General features: G+C 35.7%; 1 protein-coding gene across 4 annotated transcripts in view; it reads left to right on the top strand.

The window, feature by feature from the left end:
• trpm3 (transient receptor potential cation channel, subfamily M, member 3) overlaps positions 1–19,274 on the top strand; it is a 542,866-nt gene that overhangs the window by 299,304 nt on the left and 224,288 nt on the right. For all 4 annotated transcript variants that reach the window (XM_061980556.1, XM_061980560.1, XM_061980559.1 and 1 more), the window contains 4 exons: positions 2,307–2,508; positions 12,878–13,091; positions 13,189–13,313; positions 14,637–14,808. In XM_061980556.1, coding sequence (XP_061836540.1) covers positions 2,307–2,508; positions 12,878–13,091; positions 13,189–13,313; positions 14,637–14,808 — 713 coding nt within the window. The remainder of the gene's footprint in view (positions 1–2,306; positions 2,509–12,877; positions 13,092–13,188; positions 13,314–14,636; positions 14,809–19,274) is intronic.

The following is a 19,274-nucleotide window of genomic DNA, read 5'->3' as shown; positions in this document are numbered from 1 at the left end:
ACAGCTGATAAGAGAGTACAAGGGTCCAATAGAGCAGTGTTTTCAACCAATGTGTGCTGAGAGGCATTGTTTAATGCATGTCTATGAATGTTCTCATTCATCCGGGTCGTTGTCATCTCAGGGCATTCAGTCGATCGCAACTGGACTGTTTGGTTTGTCTTAGGCCCTGTCTACATTAAGCAGGATAACTCCTTAAACTAATAACTATTTAGCCTAAGCCCCACATCAGCCACACTAAACCATTGTTTAAGGTTCCCCTCCTTGGGTAATTTTTGTACACGTGTATTTCTTGAATATCCGGCTCTTAGCTTTGTATGGACTCATTGATCGTTTACAAACTGAGTTCGGAGAGGAAGTGACGTCAGAAAGAACGCGCCACAGTCAGCTTCATAACAAGCGGTTTCATAACTACCTTAAACCACTGGACAGATGGAGGCAAGTCATTCAGACATGCCCGTGTTTCTTCTTCTACATGTACGCTTGTAGAAATCACACATGAATACCTTAAGGGAAAGCGATTGCAGCTATTTGGGATACAACACATCTCAAACGGCAAGAGGACTTTCTAATGTCCAGGTCAACTGTGATTCTACTTACCGAAAAACTTTGTCCATTTGTCGAAGGAGAAACAACGAAAATGCGGGCTGCCGTGGATGTGATAAAAAAGGTAGCTTGTGCTTTGTATTACCTGGTCATCAAGGGAAGACGATGGAAAACAGCGAATGCTTTTGGACTGGCAAAGCAGACTGTATCAGTTATTGTCCGCCATGTATGTCGCGGACTCAACGTCTAGGTCCAGAGTATACAAAGTCACCAAAAACTAATGGGCAATGTATTACCATGAATTGATTAACGCGGACCCCGACTTAAACAAGTTGAAAAACTTATTCGGGTGTTACCACTTAGTGGTCAATTGTACGGAATATGTACTGTACTGTGCAATCTACTAATAAAAGTTCCAATCAATCAATCAAATGAAGTTGAAGGCAAGAGAGGGAGGAGTGTCCTGACCAGATATCTAGATCCCTAGATTGATTGATGTAAAATGTTCTTTATCACATTGTTTACTTTCACATGTCCATTAAAGATTTGATTAATTTATGATGGCTCAGGTGTGATTCACTACAAATAGGGGCCCAAGGCACACCGGATTCCAGTTAATTGAAATACCACAACACTGGATATTGTTTGGATAAGTTAAATTTAATTTAGAACTTGTACACAAAGCAACACTGGAGGTGACTATGACATGTGCATTTTCTGCGCATGCGTACTAGGTCGCGTTGCGCCGGCAGAAAAACATCTGTTTTGAGGCAAACGAGCAATACTAATTGTCAAAGCCAACAACAGTCATTGGAATGTAAATTCCCCTCGTTAGCATTGAGGTATTGTGTAGCAGAACGATTGCTGTGGATCGACTACTACCAGTCCAAAATAGTCAGAATCCCCCATGTTAAGCATTCCATTCAGTTGTAAACAAATGGCATTATTGTCACCTTCTGTGACCAGAATGTTTCTAACTCCTGTTATTTGTTGGAGGCTAAATTGCAGAGTCTTTTAGGAATGGTTGAAAGGACAATGTTGTATGTGGTAGACAGATGGTGTCGCAGACCACCTCTTCTGTTCAGGGATGTTTTTTCAAACTTGACATAGATGTATTCTCTCACTCCTCTTTCGTACTATTGTTTCACCTCCCTGTCCAGAATCTTTACATTTTTGTTGTCAAAGGAGTGCAGGTAGACAGCTGAGTCTTGGCCTGAAGAGTCTGCCCGTCTATGCTGTGCCATGCGTCGGCTTAGTGGTTGTTTTGTTTCCCCAATATATGAATCAGTGCATTCATCATTACACAGGATAGCATACACCAGATTGTTTTTGTGGGTGTGGAATGTCCGGTCTTTAGAATGCACCAGTCTCAGAGACTGGCCACACAATATCTCAATGCTAACCAGGGGAAATTACACTTCAACGACTGTTGTTGGCTAATTTAAGTCTAAGACTAGATCTGACCAATCTAAGTCCAACACTAGATCTGACCAATCTAAGTGTATGAGCAAGAACTGATGAAGCTTACTGAGGTATTAGCGCCAGCAGCTAGACTAGTTTTGACCAATCTACGTTAAAGACTAGATCTGACCAATCTAAGTCTAGGAGCAAGAACTAATGAAGTCTACTCGGATGAGAGGCGTCTTCCAAGACAAACCAAACAGTCCAGTTGCGATGGATTGAATGCCCTGAGATGACTGAGTACATAAAATTGGGTCAATTTCTTTGTGAATGATGCACTGTGTGATCTTCTCCTGGTCTAGGTGCTGTTGCGGCCGTTTGATAGGCCAGCATGTGGGTCTGCCTCCGGGCATCTCATCGAGTCAGAATGATAAGGCGGAACGGTTGGCCAAGAATGGCGGTCTGTCTGAGAAGTGGTCCATCAGCAAACACACCCAGCTCAGCCCCACCGACGCATTCGGCACCATCGAGTTCCAGGGCGGAGGACACTCCAACAAAGCCATGGTGAGCACTCTTTCCTCCCACGTGTCAGTGCTGCAGGAAAACTACGGACAAACAAGTCATCGCTCACCAAAGGGTGGCTACCAAATGTAATACACATCCATACTGACCCCTTTCAATCATGAATGGCATGTCTGCAAGGCTTTACTGTAAAAAAATAAAATTAAAATAAAAACTGTAAAAACCTGGCAGCTCAGTTGACAGAAATCTACCGTAAAATCATCAATGATACCATTTTTCCATTTACAGTAATGCACTGTAAAAACGGGACGTATACTATATATATATATATATATATATATATATATATATATATATATATATATAAATATATAAATATGTATATATATATATATATATGTATGCATGTGTATATATGCATATATATATATATATATATATATATATATATATATATATATATATATATATATATATATATATATATACACGTGTATATATGTATATATGAGTGTATATAAATGCATATATATGTATGCATATATATGTATCTATCTATGCATATATGGGTATGCATATATATGTATGTATATATGGATATATATGTATATATATATATATATATATGTGTGCATATATATGTATGCATATATATGTATGTGTGTATATATATGCATATAAATATACATATATGTATATTAGAGATGTCCGATAATATCGGCCTGCCGATATTATAGGCCGATAAATGCTTTAAAATGTAATATCGGAAATTATCGGTATGGTTTTTTTTTGTTATCGGTATCGTTTTATTTTTTTTATTTATTTTTTTTTTTTTATTAAATCAACATAACAAACACAAGATACACTTACAATTAGTGCACCAACCCAAAAAACCTCTCTCCCCCATTTACACTCATTCACACTCATTCACACAAAAGGGTTGTTTATTTCTGTTATTAATATTCTGGTTCCTACATTATATATCAATATATATCAATACAGTCTGCAAGGGATACAGTCCGTAAGCACACATGATTGTGCGTGCTGCTGGTCCACTAATAGTACTAACCTTTAACAGTTAATTTTACTCATTTTCATTCATTACTAGTTTCTATGTAACTGTTTTTATATTGTTTTACTTCCTTTAGACTGGAAGCTTAGTTTGGTTGTCCAAATTAGGTAATTAAGAATTGGACAATATCGGAATATCGGATATCGGCAAAAAAGCCATTATCGGACATCCCTAATATATATATATATATATATATATATATATATATATATATATATATATATATATGCATGTATCCGACCTCGGATAAGCGGAAGAAGATGGATGGATGGATAGATGGATGTATATATATATATATATATGCATGTATATACATGCATATATATATATATATATATATATATATATGCATGTATATATATGCATATATATATATATATATATATATATATATATATATATATATATATATATATATATATATATATATATATATATATATGCAGGTATATGTATCTATATATATACATGCATATATATGCATTCAGATAAATGCACACATATATATATATATATATATATATATATATATATATATACATATGCATATATATGTGTATATATCTATATATGTATGCATATGTGTATATATCATATATCATATATGCATACATATATATGCATATATATACATACATATATATATGCATATATATGCATACATATATATGCACACATATATGTATATATATATATATATATATATATATATATATACACATGTATAAGCATATATATGTATATATATGCATACATATTTATGCATGTATATATTTATATATGTATATAGTCTTGTTTTTCTTAAGAAAATAAGAAAAAAATTATATATATATATATATTTATATACAGTGTATATCTATATATATATATATATATATATATATACTGTATATATATATATATATATATATATATATATATATATATATATACAATAAAAGAAGAACAAATGTTATGCAAACCCCGTTTCCATATGAGTTGGGAAATTGTGTTAGATGTAAATATAAACGGAATACAATGATTTGCAAATCATTTTCAACCCATATTCAGTTGAATTTGCTACAAAAACATTTGATGTTCAAACTGATTAACATTTTTTTTTTGCAAATAATCATTAACTTTAGAATTTGATGCCAGCAACACGTGACAAAGAAGTTGGGAAAGGTGGCAATAAATACTGATAAAGTTGAGGAATGCTCATCAAACACTTATTTGGAACATCCCACAGGTGTGCAGGCTAATTGGGAACAGGTGGGTGCCATGATTGGGTATAAAAACAGCTTCCCAAAAAATGTTCAGTCTTTCACAAGAAAGGATGGGGTGAGGTACACCCCTTTGTCCACAACTGCGTGAGCAAATAGTCAAACAGTTTAAGAACAATGTTTCTCAAAGTGCAATTGCAAGAAATTTAGGGATTTCAACATCTACTGTCCAAAATATCATCAAAAGGTTCAGAAAATCTGGAGAAATCACTCCACGTAAGCGGCATGGCCGGAAACCAACATTGAATGACCCTGACCTCCGATCCCTCAGACAGCACTCTATCAAAAACCGACATCAATCTCTAAAGGATATCACCACATGGGCTCAGGAACACTTCAGAAAACCACAGTCACTAAATACAGTTCGTCGCTACATCTGTAAGTGCAAGTTAAAGCTCTACTATGCAAAGCGAAAGCCATTTATCAACAACATCCAGAAACGCCGCCGGCTTCTCTGGACCCGAGATCATATAAGATGGACTGATGCAAAGTGGAAAAGTGTTCTGTGGTCTGACGAGTCCACATTTCAAATTGTTTTTGGAAATATTCGACATCGTGTCATCCGGACCAAAGGGGAAGCGAACCATCCAGACTGTTATCGACGCAAAGTTCAAAAGCCAGCATCTGTGATGGTATGGGGGTGCATTAGTGCCCAAGGCATGGGTAACTTACACATCTGTGAAGGCACCATTAATGCTGAAAGGTACATACAGGTTTTGGAACAACATATGCTGCCATCTAAACGCCGTCTTTTTCATGGACGCCCCTGCTTATTTCAGCAAGACAATGCCAAGCTACATTCAGCACGTGTTACAACAGCGTAGCTTAGTAAAAAAAGAGTGCGGGTACTTTCCTGGCCCGCCTGCAGTCCAGACCTGTCTCCCATCGAAAATGTGTGGCGCATTATGAAGCGTAAAATACGACAGCGGAGACCCCGCACTGTTGAACGACTGAAGCTCTACATAAAACAAGAATGGGAAAGAATTCCACTTTCAAAGCTTCAACAATTATTTTCCTCAGTTCCCAATCGTTTATTGATTGTTGTTAAAAGAAAAGGTGATGTAACACAGTCAGGGGCGCCACTAGGGATTTTGGGCCCCATGAAAAGAATCTTTACAGGGCCCCCAACACAGTGTCATTATTTTTTCTGTATTATAATTTCATCATCATTAGGGGCCTCTCTGGGCCCCCCTCCATCATGGGCCCCTAGAATCCGTCTCCTTTACCCCCCCTTTTCGGCGCCCCTGAACACAGTGGTGAACATCCCCTTTCCCAACTACTTTGGCACGTGTTGCAGCCATGAAATTCTAAGTTAATTATTATTTGCAAAAAAAAAATAAAGTTTATGAGTTTGAACATCAAATATGTTGTCTTTGTAGTGCATTCAATTGAATATGGGTTGAAAAGGATTTGCAAATCATTGTATTCCATTTATATTTACATCTAACACAATTTCCCAACTCGTGTGGAAACGGGGTTTTTGTATATATATATTTATATATATATATATTAATATATATATATATTTTTTCCCCCCTTGTTTTCTTAAGAAAAACAAGACTATATACATATATAAATATATGCATATATATAGATACATATATATGCACAAATATATATACACATGTATATGCATATATATATATATATATATATATATATATATATATATATATATATATATATATATATACTCATGTATATGCATGTGAAAAAAGAAACAATAATATATATATATACATATATATATATATATATATATATATATATATATATATATATATATATTGTATATATAAAATAAAAAATAAAAATCATTTATATTATAGTTAAGCAAGAAATCAGCTGCTCTGTCCTTTGTTTTCGTGAAATCTGGCCTCCAACCCATTTATTTTTTTATTTTTTTATTTTTTTATTTTATTTTATTTTTTTGTGTCCTGTCCAGCTTCTCAGGCAAATCATATAGTTGATGTAGATGCCCATGTCGGCTGTTCATATTTACTTTACAAAAGAGAAGTGTAGGATACTTCTCTTGTTGCCTTATTTGTATTTGACTTTATTAAATGTATTTATATTATCATTTAGTGCAGCCGGGCCGGAGCAGGAGGGGATAGAAAGAGAAAAAAAAAGAAGACAGAGGGGGAAATTGTGGGGACAAGAGGGGGATTAGACAGAGAGACAAAAACAACAACAGCAAACAACAACAACAACAACAACAACAATAGAGCAACATCAGCAAATATGACATGTACAAATATGATGGTAAAAGTAATAGCAAATAAGCAGTTAGCGAAAAATAAAAAATAATACAGAAATGACAATGAGCATTATTACACTACAAATGGATCAATACAAATACCAATAGAAATAGCGCTATTGATAATGAACAATACCAATAATTTACCTTTATTATCAAGCCTCCAACCCATTTTAGCTGAATATCCCTGCAATATTGTGTAAATATTTGCCAACATGACGAAACAATGAGGAAAAAAATGGTTTCTTGTCCACAGTCAAGCGTGGTGGTGGTGGCGTAATGGTTTGGGGCCGCATGAGTGCTGCTGACACCGCTAAAGCATGAATTCCAACATGTACTATGACAGCGCGGTGCAGATAATGACCCCCTTGCCTTGGGAAACGGGGCTACGTTACTTTTTTCCCACACGATAACGAGCCCAAATACACTGCAAGATGTCAGGTTCCTTGCTGAGAAAGGTGACCTAAAGTCAAATGAGCACCTGTCGAGCATCCCTCAAGCAAAAGGAAGGAGGGATGCCTAGACGGCGATCACGCTGTGTGCATAGGCCCCCACAGAGGGGCCCCGTTTTGCGTGAATAAGCGTATGTAAAATAGCAATTTATGATTCATAGGGCGCTTCATATGAAATGTTACCACAGACGTATTCCTAGCCCCTTCCTGCTCCATCATTAATAAGACTATATTAACACATTTTTCTGGTGGCGCAGTGTTCGTGCTGGGCTCGTCTCCAGAGGTACTGGGATTGAATCCTGGCCCAGAACATATGCAACTTTATGTTTTGATCATGATAAATATGTTATTTTGCACAAAAAAGAAGACATCATTAAAAAAGTTATTTCCCAATAATTTGTTTTGGTACAAAACAAATTTAATTAAATTCAAGTTTGATTAAAAAAAGTATAACGATCGTTTCACATTTAAATTGCCGACAATAATGTCTGTGTTGAGTAATTGTCAGTGGATTTTAAACACAAGCTGTGCACTGACTACTCTAAAGTATACCGAAGGTTAATGTCTGTAGTATTGTCCCTTAAAGGGGAACTGCACTTTTTTTTGGAATTTTGCCTATCAGTCACATTCCTTATGTAAGACAAGAACACATAGGTTTTTTTGTTTGTTTGTTTTTTTGCATTCTAAATCGTAAATAAACGTTAGCAATAGTCAGCTAACAATGGAGCCTATTAAACACTCTAAAAACATCCATCATTGTTTTATATACACGTGTTAAGTATATATGTAATGTAGTATCCGGCACATTCATAATAACATGTCATATTTACATATGTTGCTTATTTTTAGCATACAGCTGCGTATTAATTTCACTGTCGCTATTTCCTTCAACTACAACAACACTACTAATCATGTCAGACTTCATGAGAGACAACAATGAGTACTTTAAGACAAATGATGATCCCGAACCTTATATTTTTGAGCCTGAAAATAAAGAGGATGATGAGTACTAGAAGTTAAACAGATTCAACAAGTAGTATTACAAGGTTCAAGAAGACTTTATTTGTAAACAAAGTTAGATTTGTTTTGCAGTGTAAAATGCCAAAGGACATCTGCATATACAATAAAATAAAAGTATTAAGACAAAAATAAATCACAACACGACAAAGTACTCAACAGGCTGCCTGGGACCAGGACCAAGACCAGGAAACGAAGAAGTTACATAAACAATCAAAACAGTCCGAGGAAAAGTTAATAAAAGACAGTAAGATAAAACTACCATAAATTATTAAATACACAAAAAATATACAAATATGATTGTGCAATGTAGCTATCATTTGTTTGAAAGATTAGCCGCTGCTGGAACAAAGCTGTTCATATACCAAGATGTTCCGCATCTTGGAACCCTAACCCTCCGTCCAGACGGGAGAAGCTGGAACTCACCATGACGACAGTGAGAGATTACAAACTACGAATAAATATTTACTGTACTGGGATGCCGACTGGTGGGATGTTTATATCTTCCCGCTTAGATTAAGAATTAATCATAAGCCTCGCAAAGGGTTAAAAAGATGTGCTGCAAACAAGCGTTTTTTCCTGCCTTTCTCGCCATTTCCGGGTATAAGTTGAATTTTAAAGTTGATCAACTTCTCAGTGTATGTCCACAACCTTCTACTATACAGGTGAAAGGCATGATTTATCATCGAAAAATAACTTTTACCAACTCAGAGGCGATGCAGCAGCTCAGCATGAGCGAGTTAGCTCTCTTTGATCACGGCGCGGCTAAAAGTAGTTCCTCTGCGTTAGCACTTATAACAATATCACATATTGGTTCATATTCAGGTCACAAGATATGGAGTATTGTTGGCGTTTTTTTTAACGTTTTTTTAAGGGCTTTATGGGCGCAATGCAGTATTTCTATTAGCTGCATTGTTGGCCACCTCATACTTGCTGTATTTTACGATTTAGAATGCATTAAAAATACGTGTTTTTGTCTCACATAAGGATTGTGAACGATTGACATAATTCCCCCCAAAAAATGCAGTTCTCTTTTAAGAAGATATTTTAGAAAAATGCTGAAATGTGAATATTTTACATTTCCTGAGATATTATACTCTACATTACATAACACAGAGTCACATTTTGACCGAGATGGCATATTTTTTTGTTTGTACACATTCCCTAATAGTTAAATAGCTTAAAATTAATAAACATATCCAGTAATTACCGGAAACCTTGATTAATCTAAAATGCATGGCTGGTGCTTTGTCTTTGAAAAAATACCTCAAAAAATTTTAAAAATAAATAAATGAATACATTTTTTAAATTAACACTATGTCAATAAATAAAAATATGAAAAAATAAAATTACCCAAATAAATAAAGCAATTCATATTTCTTACAGGATAAATCTTGATTATTCTAAAATTCAAAAAAGTTGTTTGTCTATAAAAAAACAATAAACAATGATTTTATAAATTTTTAAATACAATAATTAAATGAACAAAAATATGAATATATAAAATTATTACAAAATAAATGAATTACTTTATATTTCTTATAGGGTGAACCTTGATTAATCTAAAATGCATGGCTGGTTGTTTGTCTATGAAAAAATAATTCAAAACATGTAAAAACAATAAATACATAAATACATTTTAAAAATGAATACATAGTAAATAAATAAAAATATGAATAAATAAAATTAAACAATTTAAATGAATTACTTTATATTTCTTACAGGGTAAACCTTGATTACCTAAAAAATATGGCTCGTTGTTAGTCTATTAAGAATTATATTAAAAAACAAACACATTTTAAACATGAATAGATACCGTATTTTTCGGAGTATAAGTCGCTCCGGAGTATAAGTCGCACTGGCCGAAAATGCATAACAAAGAAGGAAAAAAACATATATAAGTTGCACTGGAGTATCAGTCGCATTTTTTGAGGAAATTTATTTGATAAAACCCAACACCAAGAATAGACATTTGAAAGGCAATTTAAAATAAATAAAGAATAGTGAATAACAGGCTGAATAAGTGTATGTTATATGAGGCATAAATAACCAACTGAGAACGTGCCTGGTATGTTAACGTAACATATTATGGTAAGAGTCATTCAAATAACTATAACATATAGAACATGCTATACGTTTACCAAACAATCTGTCACTCCTAATCGCTAAATCCCATGAAATCTTATACGTCTAGTCTTTTACGTGAATGAGCTAAATAATATTATTTGATATTTTACGGTAATGTGTTAATAATTTCACACATAAGTCGCACCCCCGGCCAAACTATGAAAAAAACTGCGACTTATAGTCCGAAAAATACGGCACATAAGAAAGGATTAGAAATACGAATAAATACAATTATAACAATTCAATGAAGTACTTTATATTTCTTACAGGGTGAACCTTGATTAACCTAAAATGCATAAAAAAAGGTAAAAAAAAAAAAGATAAATAAATGCATTTTAAAAATGAATAGACATTAAATAAATACACATATTAATACATAGAATTACAAAAATCAAATTAACTACTTTATATTTCTTGCAGGGTAAACCTTGATTAATCTAAAATGCATGGCTGGTTGTCTAAGAAAAAATAATTTAAAAAATGTAAAAAAAATAAACAAATTTTTTTTTTTAATTAATACATTTTTAAAAAACGCTGAAATCTGAATATTTTAAGTTTCCTGAGATATTATACTCTATATTACATAGTATAGAGTCACATTTTGACCGAGATGGCATATTTTTCCGTATACATTCCTTAATAAAGTTAAAGTTAAAGTACCAATGATTGTCACACACACACTAGGTGTGGCGAGATTATTCTCTGCATTTGACCCATCACCCTTGATCACCCCCTGGGAGGTGAGGGGAGCAGTGGGCAGCAGCGGTGGCCGCGCCCGGGAATCATTTTGGTGATTTAACCCCCAATTCCAACCCTTGATGCTGAGTGCCAAGCAGGGAGGTAATGGGTCCCATTTTTATAGTCTTTGGTATGACTCGGCCGGGGTTTGAACTCGCAACCTACCGATCTCAGGGCGGACACTCTAACCACTAGGCCACTGAGTAGGTGGTAAATACTTCAATAGCTTAACATAAATAAACATAGGCAGTAATTATGTCTAATCAGCGCCTTTTGTCAGAATAACTCCAAATACATCAAGTCAAATATTGTTAGAAACAAAAATGTGTGCATTACTTTGCCTTGAAATGCTCACACTGTCGCATGCAGGAAGTTTACATGTGATTTGAGCTTCTTTGTTGAATTAATCACATAATAAATATATCAATCTAAATAAAGTACTTTATATTTCTTACAGGGTAAACCTTGATTAATCCAAAATGCATGTCTGCTTGTTGAAAAAATAATTCGAAACATGTAAAAACAAGAAATAAAACGATACATTTTAAAAATGAATACATAGTAAATAAATACAAATATTAATAAATAAAATTACACAAATTAAATGAAGTACTTTATATTTCTTACAGGGTAAACCTTGATTATTCTAAGATTTATTGCTAGTTGTTGGTTTATTAAAAAAACACAAAAAAACAACGCATTTTAAAAATGAATAAATACATAAGAAAGGAATAGAAATATGAATAAATAAGATTATAAAAATTAAATGAAGTACTTTATATTTCTTACAAGGTGAACCTTGATTAACCTAAGATGCATGGCTGGTTGTTTGTCTATAAAAAAAATGTTTTTAATAAAAATAAATAAATATATTTTGAAAATGAACAGATAATAAATAAATACAAATATGAATAAATAAAATTCTAAAAATTAAATTAAGAACTGCGTATTTATTTAGAAAAAATTATTCAAAAAATATAAAATATAAACAAAAACATTTTTAAAAATGAACACGTTTTGAAAAAATGCTGACGTGAATATTTTACGTTTCCTGAGATATTATACTCTACATTACATAGTATAGAGTCACATTTTGACCGAGATGGCATATTTTTCCATATACATTCCTTAATAGTTCAATAGCTTAAAATAAATAAACATAGCCAGTAATTATGTCTAGTCACCGCCTTTTGTCAGAATAACTCCAAATACATCAAGTCAAATAGGATTAGAAACAAAAATGTGTGTATCATGTTGCCTTCAAATGCTCACACTGTAGCATGCAGGAAGTTTACACGTGATTTGAGCTTCTTTGTTGACTTATCCACATCATGCATATGTCAGTCTGGCTGTCTGAGGGCGACTCGCATGCACAAACAGATGCTTTCATAATGCTCGTGGTCCTCCAATTACACCCAACATCTGTTTAATGCTTGAAAAAAGCCACCTTTGGCGCCATCACTGACACACGTCTCGCTGTTTGCAGTATGTCCGAGTGTCTTACGACACCAAGCCCGACCTGCTGCTGCACCTGATGACCAAGGAGTGGCAGCTGGAACTGCCCAAGCTGCTCATCTCCGTCCACGGCGGGCTGCAGAACTTTGAACTGCAGCCAAAACTCAAGCAGGTGTTTGGCAAAGGGCTCATAAAGGCCGCCATGACAACCGGAGCCTGGATCTTCACGGGAGGGGTGAACACAGGTGACGCCACGTGCAGGCCAGGGAAGATTCACAGAGTTTTTCATGGCTGTGTGTCCTCTTTTCTTTTCCTGTCTGCTCGATCACAAACTCACTGCAGGGGTCATTCGCCATGTCGGCGATGCGCTCAAAGACCATGCCTCCAAGTCTAGGGGAAAGATCTGCACTATTGGCATTGCTCCCTGGGGCATCGTTGAAAACCAAGAGGATCTCGTTGGGAAAGATGTAAGTGACGAAGAGAGGAAGACCTACAAAATCAAGGGATCTACTGAGCATGTGCAGCAACGCTGAAGGGTTCCTCCAACAAAAACTGTTGCTATATTGAGGTTGTTTTTAGCATTTTTTTACATACCAGGAAACAAATCAAAACAAAAACAGTATAAGCTTTGATTAACCTAAGAGGCATGGCTAGTTGTTTGTCTATCAAAAAACAATAAAATAATAACAGTTTGAAAATTAATGCATCCAAAATAAATGAATACAAATATGATTAAATAAAATTATAAAAAATAAATGAAGTACTTTATATTTCTTACAGGTTAAACCTTGATTAACCTAAGATGTATGTCTATAAAAAACAAAAAACAATAATAAATAAGTAAAAATGAATAAGTAATAAATGAATACAAATATGAATAAATACAATTACAAAAATTAACAAAGTACTTCATATTTCTTACATGGTAAACCTTGGTTAACCCAAAATGCATGACTGGTTGGTTGTCTCTAAAAGAAAATAATTAATTTTTTTTTAAAGTAAGTACATTTTAAAAATGAATACATAAATGATAAATAAATAAAAATATGAATAAATAAAATTGTTAAAGAATAAAGTACTTCATATTTCTTACAAAGGTAAATAAAAACAAAAATAAATACATTTTAAAAATGAATAAATATATATATATATATATATATATATATATATATATATATATATATATATATATATATATTTGTGTGTGTATATATATATATATATATATATATATTTGTATATATTTATACTGTATATATAAATATATATTTGTATATACAGTATATATATATACAACTATATGTATACAAATTTAAATGGGTATATATGTATATAATTCTATATATATATTATTTCTAAATGTGTATATGTGTATACATGTATGTGTACATATCTATATACGTATGTATGTACGTATATATGTGTATATGTATGTATGTATGTATGTATGTATGTATGTATGTATATATATATATATATATATATATATATATATATACGTATATATGTTATATATAAATAAGATTACATTTTCAGTGCAGAATAATTGTTTCGCCCTGAGACTTTATATCATTTAAAGATGATTGTCCAAGAGCAGCAACACTTGAAATACACTTTTTAAGTTTTACCAGACACATTAGTATATTTGGACAAGGTATCGGATCGGTATTGCCGATAGTATCCTGAGTTTACTTGGTGTCGGATCGGAACGTGAATTAAAACGTGAATAATAGCTGATAATATCAATGCAAACAAACATTTTTTTCAATTCCACCGCCTCTGTTGACCAGGTGGTGCGGCCGTACCAAACCATGTCCAACCCCATGAGCAAGCTGACCGTTCTCAACAGTCTGCACTCGCACTTCATCCTGGCGGACAACGGCACCACGGGGAAGTACGGGGCCGAGGTCAAACTGCGACGGCAGTTGGAGAAACACATCTCCTTGCAGAAGATCAACACGCGTGAGTTCCCCATGCAGATATCCCCTCCTTGCCCTCTGACGTAGTCATCAGCACGGTGACTCTACAACTCAGGGTCTATTAGCAGCACTGCGGGTTAATCGGGTGCACGCTCTATTGTCCGGCTAAATGATTAGGACCTGTCTTACAACAAACTCCTGCTGTTGGCTATTTTTAGCAAACTCACTTGGAAATCATCCCCTCCTTCGGGGCGGGTTTATGTTGTTTTTTTTTTTCTTCAAAGCTTCTCGTCAGCTGAGAAGCCCTCTTTCCTCGAATGAACCTGCTTGATATTCTGTGTCCTCTTCTTCAGAAGGTAGCATCATGAAATGGGTAAAAGAAAAAAAATCCTGTTGTGTATCATTTGAGGATACATGGCTGTAAATTACTGTAAATTACGGACTACAAACTGCTACTTCTTTCCCTAGGCTTTGAACTCTGCGGCTTTTAAAATGGTGCAGCTAATTTATGGATTTTTCTTCGCTGACACTGGCTATAAAGTAAATCGTGTTTTAAACCAAAAACAAGCAAACGCACTGAGTAGGTGTGTTATTGTGCAATGGCGCCATCTTATGGATAAGTTTGCTCACTGCAGGTCCTGCAGCGCTGCATTTTCCTTCTCTTTCGACTTTGTTACTATTAGCCACAGATATATATGTTGTGAAATGAGTTATTTACAGAGATTTTACAAATGTTTATTTACATACCTTAATTGTTTACAAACGGTGTCTGTAACACGGCAGTAAAACGGTTGATCAAACAAAACAGAAGTCGTCGTCATGGACCCACTAGCTGTGGAAATTAGCTCTCCAATCAGCTAAACAGATTCAATAACTCCACAGTGACGTTTTGGTGAATTTGTGAAACTGACACAATACAAAAAGAATGCCATTGTAAGTTAATAATACTAACACATGTACTCGTTAACGTGTTAGCATATTAGCTAATGCTAATCATGCTAGTTTCATTACATTATGATAGTGCGTACAAATATGCATGAAAACACTCCTACTGACATCACACATGGGACGGTTTAGGAAGCAAGAATTGTTTTAGTTACATTGTAAAACTTACAAACTTGCTTGGAGTGATGAATGAAGAATCAACATGAGTAGAAACGCTATGGACAATTAAGCTTTAAACAGCGAGAAACACTTTTAAGCCTTCACCCAGCAGCACTTGCAGTGAGCGAGCCATCATAAACAAGCCGCACAGTAGAATAAGCCGTGGGGTGCAAAGCGTAGGAAAATAGTATCGGCTTGTAGTCCGTAATTTACGATATTAGAACGAGCACAATACTAATAGGAAATAACAATCAAGCTGCACCAATGTGGTTCATCAAGACTGAAACTGTGTGGGGCAGCTGTTTCTGCGTCTATTTTGAGCACATTATGAATATACGTGCAAACTGGCACAGGAACGCACAAACGGTTGAGTCGTGGTCGTTGCGAGGAGACGATCACTGCAATGATAGATGACGGGTAGAGAATTGTGTGTGTCAACCAGGATTGTACAGTATAGCGGTGTTTATAAAGTAACCAAGGTGCTAATGAATTAAAAAGGTACTACACTGCCTTTGAAAAATACAGGTACTTTTTTTTTTGTCGTTGAGTCAATGCTGATAATGAGTCGCGGCGCATGTCGGAAGTCAACAAGTGTCACGACAAGAGATGTCCGATATTATCGACCGATAAATGCTTTAAAATGTAATATCGGACATTATTGGTATCATTTTTTTTTATTTTTATCGGTATCGTTTTTTGTTTTTTTTGTTTGTTTTTTTTTTTTTTGTTTAAATCAAAATAAAAACATACACTTACAATTTGTGCACCAACCCAAAAAACCTCCGTCCCCCATTTACACTCATTCACACTCATTCACACAAAAGGGTTGTTTCTTTCTGTTATTAATATTCTGGTTCCTACATTATATATCAATGTATATCAATACAGTCTGCAAGGGATACAGTCCGTAAGCACACATGATTGTGCGTGCTGCTGGTCCACTAATAGTACTAACCTTTAACAGTTAATTTTACTCATTTTCATTCATTACTAGTTTCTATGTAACTGTTTTTATATTGTTTTACTTTCTTTTTTATTCAAAAATTTTTTTTTCAATTTATTTATCTTATTTTGTTTTATTAATTTTTTTAAAAAGGACCTTATCTTAACCATACCTGGTTGTCCAAATTAGGCATAATAATGTGTTAATTCCACGACTGTATATATATCGGTATAGGTTGATATCGGTATCGGTAATTAAGAGTTGGACAATATCGGATATCGGCAAAAAAGCCATTATCGGACATCCCTAGTCACGACGCGGGGTTTTTTGCAGTTTACTGCGAGATTTGTTCTCCCGGGATGCAATCGGACTATACCGGACAAGGCTTGAAGGTAGGAACATTATTTAATCTTGACTTTCAAAGAGGGACAAACAAAAGGCGTAAAAGGCGAAAGCACAACTTAGCGAAGGAAACAAAAACACTTAGCGTGAACTATGGACATGAAACAAAAACTCGCTAACTGTGGCATGAATAAACAAAAATTACTTGGCAAGGCAGGGAACGAGCAGTATGAACCAATCAAACGCATGAATACAAGCATTAAACTATCAGCATGAACCATGGCATGAAACAAGTCAGAACAGAGCAATGTCGCCAGCCAGACTCACTGACAAAGACAGGCTTAAATAATATTCTCATGATTAGCGACAGGTGTGATCCGAACAAATGAGGCAGGTGGAACTAATGAGTCGCCATGGTGACAAAACAAACAAGGAAACGCAAACAGGAACTATTGGAGTCCAAAACTAACAGAACATAACTAAACAAAACATGATCCGGACCACGGATCATGACAACAAGCACTTCCAAGTGGACACAGGGTGAAGACAGAAGAGGAATGGAAATATTACCGCTTAAAAACAAACGATGAAGAAGGAGCTATAAACACTGAAGCAGCGCTCTGCAAGCGGTGCTTTAAAACATAGCTAGCGAGCGGCTAACGTCCATCCGCAGTCGGTAGTGTTTTAGCTACTTCTCAATCACTAATCCTCGCCTCCATGGCGACAAATAAAGTAAGTTTTTTTACAAATGTCATCCCTGCAGGACGAGGAATAGCTAAACATGCTTCACTACACACCGTAGGAGGATACAATAGCGAAGTGCTAATAGCAAGCTATCGCTCCTCAATGTAAATAAACTAGTGGATCTAAACAAATATCGACTGTAACAATACCAAGTACAAGAGTCATATATAGTCGATAGTACAATGATTACATCAATACTTTTTACAATCACACAAGCTTTTATCTCAGGAACTACGTCACTGGACATAGGAAAACTTTAATTATGACCAATGTATGATCCTGTAACTACTTGGTATTGGATCCATACCAAATGTTTGTAGTATCACCCAAAACTAATGTAAAGTAACAAACAACAGAAGAATAAGTGATTATTACATTTTAACAGAAGTGTAGATAGAACATGTTAAAACGGAAAGTAAGCAGATATTAACAGTAAATGTGTCAGAGTTTGTAGGTGCCGAACCCCAAGATGCAGAGAAGGCGGAAGGCATTGTACGAGAAAACATGGTTTTAATGTTCAAAAATAAGAAAAGGAAAACACGAACCATAAACCAGGAAGCAGGAACAGGAGTCAGGATCCAGGGAAAGCTTAACGCACACAGGTAGCAACGACAGCATACAGCAAACAACGACACGACAGGTAGGAACGACAATGATCCAGCAATGACTAGAGGAGAAGGCAGGTTTAAATAGTAGCTGGCTGATTGACACCAGGTGTGGCCAGGTGCCAATCAGCCACAGCTGAGGGGAAGCAGCACTCAGGGAGATACTCAGGAAATGAAGACAAAATAAAAGCGCTGACAGGAAACTAAGACAAACACAGAGAAAAAACTAAAACACAGTCAAACTGTCAGGGACAAGCCTGACAGTAGCCCCCCTTCCTATAACGGATACCAGACGTTCTAGAACCCCCCCCCAAAAAAGTCCAAAGTCATGGGAGGGTGGAGGGAGGACAAGGAGGTGGGCCACCAGGCCAAGTGTCCCCGCAACCAGCGGGGAAGAGTTAGGTGGCGACGGCGAGTTGAACGCCGCCGCAATTGGCGAGGCGGCTCGTCCGCCGGCATGGGAGGACCCACCGGAGACGATGGTGGTGGCGCCCTCTGCTGGCCCACCGGAGACGATGGTGGTGGCGCCCTCTGCTGGCCCACCGGAGACGATGGTGGCCCCGTGGATTGTAGACCCACCGGAGTGCATGGTGGCGCCCTCTGCTGCTGGCCCACCGGAGAGGAGGATGGTGGCGCCCTCTGCTGCTGGCCCACCGGAGAGGAGGATGGTGGCGCCCTCTGCTGCTGGCCCACCGGAGAGGAGGATGGTGGCGCCATCTGCTGCTGGCCCACCGGAGAGGAGGATGGTGGCGCCATCTGCTGCTGGCCCAC

Source organism: Nerophis lumbriciformis, linkage group LG20 (assembly GCF_033978685.3).
Source record: "Nerophis lumbriciformis linkage group LG20, RoL_Nlum_v2.1, whole genome shotgun sequence".
Lineage (NCBI taxonomy): Eukaryota > Metazoa > Chordata > Actinopteri > Syngnathiformes > Syngnathidae > Nerophis > Nerophis lumbriciformis.
This window is presented reverse-complemented; position numbering and strand designations above follow the sequence as displayed.